This window comes from Charadrius vociferus, unplaced genomic scaffold (assembly GCF_000708025.1).
Source record: "Charadrius vociferus isolate BGI_N301 unplaced genomic scaffold, ASM70802v2 scaffold1061, whole genome shotgun sequence".
Classification (NCBI taxonomy): Eukaryota; Metazoa; Chordata; class Aves; order Charadriiformes; family Charadriidae; genus Charadrius; species Charadrius vociferus.
In genome coordinates this window covers 72,319-83,081 of record NW_009646734.1, presented here as the reverse complement: position 1 = coordinate 83,081, position 10,763 = coordinate 72,319, and the positions used below count along the sequence as shown (strand labels likewise).

The window sequence follows — 10,763 nt, the reverse complement described above, 5'->3', positions numbered from 1 at the left end:
GCGGGGCAGAGCGGGGGGGGAGGCACACAGAGATATTCTATTTTATTTGATTTTCTTTAGGGTATTAATTTTTTTTTTTGTTTGGGTTTTATTCATTTTTAACTCTTTCCAGTGAATGCTTTTTTTGTGCTGCTTTTTTCTTCCCCCCCTTCCCAATCCGCCCCCAAAACCGCTCCCCGCCCCGGGTCCTCTCTCCCGTTTAGTCAGTGGTGTTTTTTCTCTCTCATGTGGGGATGTTTGTGCTGAAAAAAAAAAAAGAAAAAAAAAAAAAAAAAAAAAGGTTCACTTAAGTAAAAAAAAAAAACAACCAAACCTAAAAAAAAAGGGAAAAAAAAAAGAAAAAAAAACTTAAAAAAACAACCTTTGGGAAAAAAAAAGCAAGAATGAAAATAATTTAAAAATTTTAAAAAACACACACAAAACCACAAAAAATGATTTAAAAAAAAAAACAAACAAAAACAAAAACAAACCAACAACAAAAATCGAATGTAGTGTTTACATTGAAGCCACCGTTTTCATGACCAATCCTTTGTCATTTCTACTTTGATTAGTAACCAGACGTCTTCACGGTTTCACTTTTACGAGTTACCTTTGCGGAAGAAGAGCAGTCACACCTGTTTAAAAGAAAATGAATAAATAAAGAGGAAACTAAAAAAATAAAAAAAAATAAAAAATATTATATATATATATATATAAAGCGCCAGGTCTTTCTAAGCCTTTCTATTACCAATCAGTGAGGTTTCTGTGATATATTACACACTGCCAATCTCTTTCTCTGACTAATGGAAAAATTCATGTGTAGCTCAATAAAGAGAATGTTTGTCTGTACCCCGGGCTCTCCCCTCCCGCGCCTCCGCCTGCTTCTTTCCCCCCTCCCCGCGCCTGCCGGCCTCCTTCCTTCCCAAGGGAGTGGGCGGGAGGGACTGAGTTAAGAATTGGGTGTAAATGGGGCATCGGAAGCCCTCGTGGACCGCACAGGCAGCTCCAGAGCATCACCAGGAGGAAAAATCCCCACCCCCAAAAAACCCTCCCCAAGCAAGAAAATATTTGTATTTCTTGTGGGAATGTTAAGATGGTCATCGGGGGGAGCCCTTCATCTTGTGGTGACACCAGAAACCCCCAAATGAGTGAGTTTTTCCCCCTGAGAGAACTTTTTCCAAGAAAGTTGAGATTTTCTCCCTGCTGCAGGAGCGATTCAGGCTTTGACTGGGGTGGGTTTGGGGTTTCCCCCCCCTTCCTTCCCCCAGTTTGTTTTTTTCCTGCAATTTAGGGTTTTTTTCGCACTATCCCCCACCCCAGGTGCCCCCGGCTCCGCACGCGCCAGCGTCGGGCAGCGTGATGGCAGGTGGGACACAGGAGAGCCGGTGGCCCCGTGGCACAGCCGGTTTCTTGGCATCACACTCGCCGTCCCCTCCCGACCCACAGGAACGTCTCCAAACCCCGTGGGATCACGCGGCCCATTGGCAAAGCCGGGGAAGGAGCCATGGGAAGGTCATCCCAATGGCCAGGAACCCCTCAGCCATGGCTTTACCCATCGCCCAAGGTTGGTTGGAAGAGCTGCTCCATGGCGCAGCAGCGTCTCTGGCCCAACGTGGTTTCCTCAGGTTCCTGCTGTTCCTACATCCAGAAGTAACTCGTATTGGCACCGGGGAGGCCAGTCAGGCTTCTCCTCGGGTGACCTCCCGTTCCAGGGAAGCGGCACCAGCCAAGAGGCCACCGCTGGTCCACGTGCTCCCCCGCACAAAGCAGCCTTTCATCGCTGAAGCGGGTCGTTGTGGCACGGTGCCGCAGGGAAGGTTGCGATCCCACGGCTGCCCGGGGCCCCCTCCCCAGGGAGCAAAGGGAAAAGCTGCCGGGAGAGGGTCCAGAACCCAACAAGAAGAGGAAAGAAGTCAAGAAAGAACAGCCCAAGAGTCTCTAGAACATCCCCACCCCTCCTTGGTCTAGTTCCAGGAGCCTCCCCGCACCCCCCGAGCCCAGCGGCACCTCTACTCGTCCCCGTTGCAGCCAGAGCTGTCCAGGATGGTGGGCAAGAGGGGTTTCCGCAGGACACGCTCGTGGCCAATTCCCCTTCCCCATGGACGTGCTGCTGGGCAAAGGCCTCCACTCCACAGCAGGGTCCCTCAGCATGCGGTGGCCGACAAGAGCTGCTTTACCGGCACCTTTCCAGGCCAGCACCAAGGTAAGAAATCAAGGATTGATTTTTTTTAATTATTAATTCTTGTTTAGTGGTGGAATTTGGGGTGGCCGAGATGCCACACAGCTCAGAGAGCAGCAGAAGGGAGATGGTTTGCCAGGCCAACCCCCGGGGAACCAGGGGGATCTTCACCTTCCGTGCTCGAGGAGGGGGAAGGAAAGCTCCCGGGGAGGGCGGGCAGGCTGGGAGAGGACACGCTAAGGTGGTGGAGACCTGGCAAGCCCCAAGTTAGGTCAAGCCCCTGTCCTGTCTGCAGACATCCCCTCCGCTGCGATGAACCTTGGCGTCTTTTCCCACCACTGTGTACAAAACACATCGTCCTGTACCAAATCCCCCCAAAATGCAGCAAGGACAAACTCAAGGAAACCCAGACCCTCCCCAAGAAGGATTTCTGGTCTGCTCTCTCCTCTCCCGCCTGCACTCCAGAGGTCCATCGACTCCGCTGTTTGACCAAAGACCCAAACTCTGCTGTTCACACGCACAACAGCTCCCACCCCCTCCCCGTACGCTGCCCCACGGTTCAAAACCCCATTTTATTTTTTACAGTCCCTCGAGACACCGTTTCTCTGCCATTTCCACGTTCCCAGCACGACCGAATTCCCAGAGCAATTACCGCTCCACGAGCCGAGGGTTGGGAAAACGCTCCCGGAGTCGGTGCGGGGCGGCTGCGCTCCCTTCCCTCCCGACGGAACGGGGGAACCCCAAGGGGGAGGGAAAGCGCGGCTGCCGCGTTTACAGACCGAACGCACACCAGGAACACAAGTAGTCAGGCGACAGAAATTTCCAAACAATTTCCAACACTGACCAAGATTTTATTTTTCTTTTTTTTTTTTTTTAATTTGTTTTTTAAACAATAAAAACAAAACAGCTGTGCTCGGAGCAAAACCAAAGATCTCAAAAAAAATTTCAGTTTACTAATAGCATTGCAAGGTAAGGCTTCCCAAAGAGTTTTATTGAAATAAATTATTTTCACCTAAACATCGACGCAACTCCTCTCATTAAATTCACCTTCAAACGTCCTAAAAACCAACAGTAAAAAAAAAAAAAGTTACCAACAATCCTAGATAATACTGGGTTCCTTCTAAAGGACAGCGATACTAGAACTCACTCTTCAGAAGTTTCAAAATTAAGTCACTGCCATTGTAAAATTCAGCTACGCAAGCTAGCGGCGGCGGCTCCGCGTGGATGTCGCGTCGGAAGCTCTTTAGAAAAATCGGAGGTTGGCAGGTGGGGCTGCAGCCAGCCTGGGGCTGCCCCGCTTCCTCCAGTCCTTCTGAACAAACTCACGGTGAAGTTGTGGGGCAAAAAAAAAAAAATAAATGAAATAAAAAGCAAGATATCGGAGCTATCTCCACGAAGTCGCGTCCGTGGTGCTCTGGAGTCCAGAACAGGCAGGTTTTTCTCTGGCACTCCCCTTGGCGTACGGTAACACTGAATGGAGGGGCTGTCGCTTCGCCTCACGCCCCCTCTTCTTCACTGGGTTCCCCTCCGTCTCTCACTTGTTTTTCTGGCCAAGGAAAACAACGCGGCCCTGGGGAGAGACCAGAGCCAGACCTCTGCCAGGGCAGAGCAGCCCAGCAGTGGTAGACAAACTATTTTACGCTGGGATCGATGTGAATCGGCGCTTTGCTGCACACTTCATGAATTCATTTTTTTTCCTGCGTTACGTAGCTAGACAACTTCCATCCCGGCTCAGAACTGACCCTCCAGCGATGCCACCCCAGCCCTTCCAGCCGGCCTACGCAACGCCCTTTAGTCTCGATACGGAGACCGAAGAGCGAGCGCCCGCTCGTCTAACGCCGGGTTTGCTGCGAATTTCTGAGCTTTCTTCTCTCTTGGAACAACTCTCCTGGTCTCGAGCTGATAGACGGCAGCGCCCTCCGCGACCTGCACCCACCAGCTGCTAATTCGGGACGCGCTTTCCTCAGCCTCTGCTCTGCAGTCAGCCCAAGACCTCACGCTAGCTGCAGAAATCACGCTCGTGGCTTTAGAAATTGCCTTTTTGTTTGTGGAGGGGATCAACGTCAAAAAAAAAAAAAAAAAAAAAAAAAAAAAAAAAAAAAAAGGTTAATTTGTCAGCTGTCCAAACATTATTAGACCACATGCTTTATACAGCAGAGAGGCAGCCAGCTCGCCCGGCAGCACAGCCAGCTGAACTCTGAAGAGACACTTTCCTGCTGGTATAGAAAGCGCAGGGTGGTTGGGTTTTTTTTTTTTGTATTTAATTTCTTTATTCAACACTGCTCACGAGGAGGAGGAAGGAGGGGCAACGAGCGCTATGAGTTTTGCTGCATCTGAAGTCTCCGTTCGGCGGCGGCAGCGAGCGTCCTGCGACGCAGGGTGACGGGGTCGGCGGACGCTCCCTCAGGCGGAGGAGAGGGCTTCTCTGCCGTCAGGTCCTCATCGGAGGATTTGTTTAAGTAACGCCTGCAAGAGGAAAGAGGAAAAGATGGGTGAGCAGAGCCCAGCTCATTTTGGCTCTGCAAAACACTTCACCGGTACACCCACAAAGGAAGGGAGGGCGCAAGGCACACCGAAAGTGGGAAAATACCTCAATAAAAGTGCACACAAGCTACGTACTCAAATAAAAAAAGCCCATATAACCCACGACAGACTTTGGAGAGTTGGCAGAAGCTCTGAGTGTCTGCGCAAGATCCTTGCGCCCGTGGAGGGGAGCCAGTTCTAAAGGCTCTACTCTTCACTCCGAGCAATTCACCCAGACTGCAGGCGAGTCACTGGATCTCTCCGTCCCCACCATTCCACCACTTGTGAGACGCCGGCTGTGTCCCCCAGGAGAAGTCACGCCCCGATGGCAACGAGTAAGCCTTGGACATGAAGGGGCACTAGGGCTGCAAAGCGTGAGGGAAGGCAAAACTACAAGGAAGCAGCTGCCAGAGTTAACATCCCAATGAATTTTCACACCTAGTGACAAAATACAGTCATTTGCAGTTCCACAGCTCTTCCGTGCAGGAAGGGAACCAGTAAAGCAGAAAGTCTGAAACACTTTGTCTCCCTAAATGACATTTTTCAGACGTAAATTAAAAATGACTCTAGGAGCAAGCCTATTTATAGACAAACTCTTTAAAGGTGTCATATCCCCACCAGTTATTTATACGAACGCATTTCAGTGTGGAAGAAAAAAAAGAGCGTAGGTAGCCCGGTAACACCAAAGGACACATAACTCAGCGTGGTTTCTGTAGACCGCTTCAATAGTCTCCCTGCGACACTCGACACCCCATCCCTGCACCCCCATCTCTGTCCCCCCATATCCACACCGCACTCCTCCTTCCCTTTTTATCAGCAACTGGATGCCAGTGAAGTTCACCAACGTGACTGGAACGCGTGCAAAAAAAGTTAAACTCTACCTAACACCTACTACTAGTTGGGCTAAAAGAAACAAAGTTGGTCACTCTCTCTCTGGCGGTGTCAACTTGCTGGTTGTGAGCTCCTCTGGCGTGGTCACCTGTCAACCCTGTGCTGCTTCGTGCTTAAGACACTCGCTGCGGATGTGGAACAAGCGGTGCCTGACAGTCGTTTCAGCTGCAGGAGCACGGGCAGGGTGGGCTGACGCCTACGCCAGGAGACAAGCTAAAGAGGACTCAACACAAGGAACGTGTTCTCGCTTATTATAGGCTCAGACTAAAGCCTGGAGAAATCATCCTCTGATTCAAAGAGCTTTGCGTCAACAGCTTTGGACGCTGCGTACACGTAGGGACACAGGGCACTATTTCAGAGTTGGGTTTATCAGCGACGGGTGTCTTTAGCAGCACCCCAAGCTTGCTGTAGCAGACGTATTCACTCCTCTTACTACTCTTTGCACAAACCCAGGCTCTCAGTGGGCATAACCCCTTTGAAACCCATTCTGGGGGACTATAACCGAGCGGCCAGGCTGGAGTTTTAGGAAGGAACGTACTTTCGAGCTTGCTGCAACAAGTCCTCCTTCCGCTGAACCAACATCCGCTGCCTTTCATCAGCTGACTTCGAAAAGCGACTGCCCCTGGCCTCAAAGTCTTCCGCTTCACTGGGCTCCGCTTCCATTTCGCTCAATTCCACCATTTCTTCCAGTCTCGAGTTGAGTTCAAGCGGCACTCTCTCAGCCTAAGACAAAAGGGAAAAAGTCCTAAGTCTTTGCAAAATTCGCTAGCAGGGCTTCTTTGCGTCCAATCAGCAAGCTATAAAGAACTGTCATTTTCTGAGGCATCGGAAGAAACTAGACTCTCACCTGCTGCACCCTGATCCCTCGGGCTCCTTTGAAGACCCCAGCCAAAATAAAGAACAAAGCTATTTCAAACCACGTTCAAAGAGCCTCTATTCTAGAACGCTGTATCTCTTATGCCACGTTTGAAAGCAATCTCAAAGCCAAACCTTAATTACTCATAATTAACTCTCTATGAAAATGGGGCATTTGAAATAGTCAGATTCTGCAGCTGACTTGACAGGCAATGCAACAGTAAAGAGTTGAAAAAAGCAGAAATGCATATACTAAGGAAAGAATAGCAAATGTATCTGCAGAGGATGCGTGCTTGAGAAGGGAATTTATGAGGTTTCGGTTCACCGGGTTCTGCAGCACCCAAATTATCGTGTATTCGGGCTGCCGGAGCAGGGCTGGCAACCGTCCCAAGCTCGGCGTGTCAATAAAAGAAGCTGGCAGCCCCGCACGTAGTACCTCTTCACCCTTGACAGCTGGCCCACAACGCTAACGCGAAAATTGAGCTGATGAATGATGACACTGGCGAACCAGCATAGGTGAAACAGCGTATCCTGATCGCATCCTGTCATATACGATCAGATCAGCTCTGCGATGGCAAAGCGAGATGTTACTACGCGCGGTAGCGTCAAGAAACAAATCACCTCGACGAAAGGCTTAAGGGTTTAGCCAGCCTTTGGTTCCCCGGGGGATTACTCAAACAAGCAGGATGCATCAGAGAGGTATTAGCCAAGTCAGCTCCTACCACCTAGTTTTGGGCATTTGGAATACCTGCTGTGGGAGCCCCCGTGGCCGGTGACGTGGGCACCGCAGGGGGACCCAGGTCCCATCAGCCCGGGCTCAGCAGCACCACAAGGTGCAACGCACGGGTTTTGGCAGCTGATGTGCAAAACAAGCTGAGTCATTCCAAAGCCCCAGAGACGTACGGGTAACGCCATCTCCCCAGCTCAATGCCTTCAGAGAGCAGAAACCAAGAGAAATGTCACTTCCCAGCAACGAGGTGAACCAAGCAGGAATACCAGGGCGCAAGCCAGAGCAGTACGAACGCTGCACCCTCAAACACACGTACGTCTTCAGCCTATTTCAGCCAGACCCGTAAATCGGAGCGCGCTGGGGAAGCGCTCCCCGCATCACACACACGAACGCGTTGGGATAACGCGATGGGGTACTGCTGCGCTGCCTCAGAGCAATGCCACATCCCAGAGGAGGACACAAGAGCGCCGCAGAACGATCTCACGGATTTTACCCGGGGGCAAAATGACCCCGGCAGATCCAGAGGAACAGATACGGAGCAACCTGACTGCTGCTTCCCACACGGGTGGGCACGGAAAAGGGAAGCTCTGCTGGGTCGGGCAGGGAGGAAGGCACTCATTACGGCTGATGTTCAGGCAACACCACTCCTCTCCTTTTTTCCCTGGGCCATTTCTATCAGAAGATGTAAGCTAGCTCACCTAAGCTTTTATTTTCAGAACGTTACAAAGATGCAAAAAATCAATATCCAGAGCCTGTTCTTCTATCTGAACACGAAAGTGGTTACTGAGGAGGTTCTAGAGACAAAAATATCAAAACTAATTGCAGTAAAGGTTATGACAAGCCTCGGTACGACAGCAGATCTCAGATGCAGAAACCGGTACGCTACAGAAACTACTCCTCCTTCAGGCTCCGAGAGAAAAAGCATTAGTTTCATGAAAGCCATGGGATGCCTCAGAAGTGTCCCTAAACAGAGTCACCAAGTACCCAAGCAAGGACAGGGCAAGAGCAGCACCAGGCAAGCGTCAGCTTTCCAACAGCACTTACTAGTTAGGTCTGAGCCCTCCTACCCCACCTCCGCCCAGGATTACAGAAACACATAAACAGACACACGCAAAAATTTAAAGGATAATCTTTAAATACCTTTTAGCACACAGAAATACAAGCTTGCAGAAAGTGGCAAGAGCTGCTCTGGGATCTGTTCTTACAGGGAGTACCAGCAGAGTCAGAAAAGAGGGGAGGGAGGGCAAATATGATCAGGAGGGAGCACGAGCATGTATAGCACTGTGCCCAACACTGGAAAAACAAGCATATGCACAACCGGAGAAAAGTATGTGCACAGCATCTTCCTAAGTGTACAGGCCAGGACTGTTAGAAGCACTCAATGCTTCGAGCATTCTCTCACAAACCTTTAACATAATTTATACCATGATGGCGCTCAGAGGTGTCTCTAAACTACCCTTACGTTATCTCAGCACTGACACCCCAAAACCATAAGCTACATTTGGGAAGGGAAAAAAAAGATTTATAAAAATCAGTCATTAGCTCTATCTTAAGATCTTTGAATTGTAGATAGAATTAAGTTATAATATGACACATGACACAGAGGAAAACCAACACCACTCATGAAGGAGGGTGCTTTTATTTGAGCACATTAGCGCCCCTAAGAAATGTTATTCCCAAGAAGCAGAACTCCAGAGGGTGTGCTACTTGGTCTTGGAGATCCATAGATTCTCAGTGGGTATGCTGATTTAAAAAGAAAAAGAAGACAAGAGATGGAAAGGTTGTAAAACTTACTCTAAGGCTGCAGCACAACGCAACTAGAGCTGCCACAGTTTCTCAGGGACTGTGGCGCAAGGTGTGAAGTTATCCACTTAAGAGTTATCCACTATTTGGAAATTCAAGTCTCACCCAGAGGAGATGACAATGGCTTCTTACATCCCTTCCTGCTTGCATTTAAAAAGCTTCTTAAAAAAATCAAGCGCAACCTGCTGAAGTAGCTTGTTTGCTGCTAGACCTTTTCACGTAGACAAGAGCTGGACACACTACAGCAACATATTCTTCTGGCAAGAAGAAAGAGAACGCCTACAATGCGCCAGGTACTCAGTTAAAAATTGAAACCAAACCCAAAGAGACAAGAAAGTGACGGGCGTTTCCTAGCGGAAGGATGCCCCTAGGCTCCCAAGTCTTCTCTCCACAACAGAAATACTATCAATAGCAAGGAGGCAAGCAAGCTTGACTCGTAGGCAGATCTCTGTGGCTGTGTAACAAGGGAGATCAGCCTGATTTGAAGCCACCCTAAGTTAACACTAAATGCACGAAGCATTTACGAGGCGGGAGGAAGACAGCAGCACTGAAGCTTCCATGACGCTACCCAGCAGCAAGTTCTTCTCCGTGCGCAGCAATCTCGGTCTCCCACTTCGGCCTTTGCCTACGAATCCCAGTTTGGCACAGTAAATACCCATCCAGGAAAACCTGCGCAGGGGCCATCAGTTCATCTCACACGCAGAGCCACCAGCACCTCCGCTCAGCTGCCGGGATTTCGCAACTGCTCCCGTATCTCCAGGCTATCACTGTGCTACTCTACAAAACAAAAATACACTCTCTATCCAAACCGCCGTTCGCTCCAACTAAAACACACCCTTTGAGCTGAGCTGTAATTCAAAGCAAGGCGACGTCACTCTTGGAGAGCACGTGCTCAATGACAGGAGGTATGAACACCACTCCCAGGTTTTTCAAGTTCTGCAGAAGGAAGGACAGAGACAGAGGTAGCACCGGGCAGGAAGGAAGAAAGGGGAGCAGCAATACAATCATGCGAAGCGGGATTTGAAGCCAGTACCAAGCCAAGGAAAACTAGTTAGATATCATTTGTAGAAAGAGAGGTTTTACTCAAAGAACAGGGAAAATGCCACCAAGTTAAAATGGTTAACCCCAAAAGTTACTAAAGAGTTGCTAGACCCAGATCGAGATTTTCATTCCTGCAGTTCTGCATCTCCTACCCCAGGCTTTTATCAAACACCCGTACCGATCCCCATCAGCAATTCTTCAGCCTCAACGGCAGCATCAAACCAAATTAAAGGGTCTTCTGCCTTGCAACCTGCTAACGAGGGAACTGCCGCAGTTCCATTCCAGGTGAGTAACAGGTTGGCTATTCAGGTTATTAAAGGTGGCAGAAGCAGAAAGTCACACACCTCCCAAATTCCCTCTTTTCCAGGCCAGCAGAAAGCGAGGTTTATAAAACAGAAACCCTCACGATTTTGCTACTACAGTCAGAGAAAACAAAAGCGGAATGAGACCTTACTTGCAGACTAATTTCTTTTCTTCCTGCCACATTTTAGCTAGCACGTGCTGCTTAATAAAGCCCTTAGTGAACAACAGCCAAACCCATTATTGTGCTTTATGTGTGAAAGGACTGTTTTCTCTCGGTCCTGCTTGTATCTCACTCCGTTCACACCAAAGCTCCCCAGGCCTCCAAGTGCTTCCTCCAGAACACAAAAGAATTCATATACCCAGAAGAGCAATCCTACTTATTTTAAGGGAAGTGTCTGGAGACGTACAGAATGGGAACGGGAAGAGGAAGGGGAAGAGCAAAGCATCCTGCTCTTCCGA

At 49.4% G+C, this 10,763-nt stretch overlaps 1 protein-coding gene across 1 annotated transcript in view; it reads right to left on the bottom strand.

The window, feature by feature from the left end:
- Window positions 1-4,411: 4,411 nt before the first annotated feature.
- AMFR (autocrine motility factor receptor, E3 ubiquitin protein ligase) overlaps window positions 4,412-10,763 on the bottom strand; it is a 26,798-nt gene continuing 20,446 nt past the window's right edge. The window contains exons 12-13 of the mRNA XM_009889447.1: window positions 6,111-6,295; window positions 4,412-4,624 (exon numbers count right to left, since the gene is read on the bottom strand). Coding sequence (XP_009887749.1) covers window positions 4,474-4,624; window positions 6,111-6,295 — 336 coding nt within the window. The 3' untranslated portion in view covers window positions 4,412-4,473. The remainder of the gene's footprint in view (window positions 4,625-6,110; window positions 6,296-10,763) is intronic.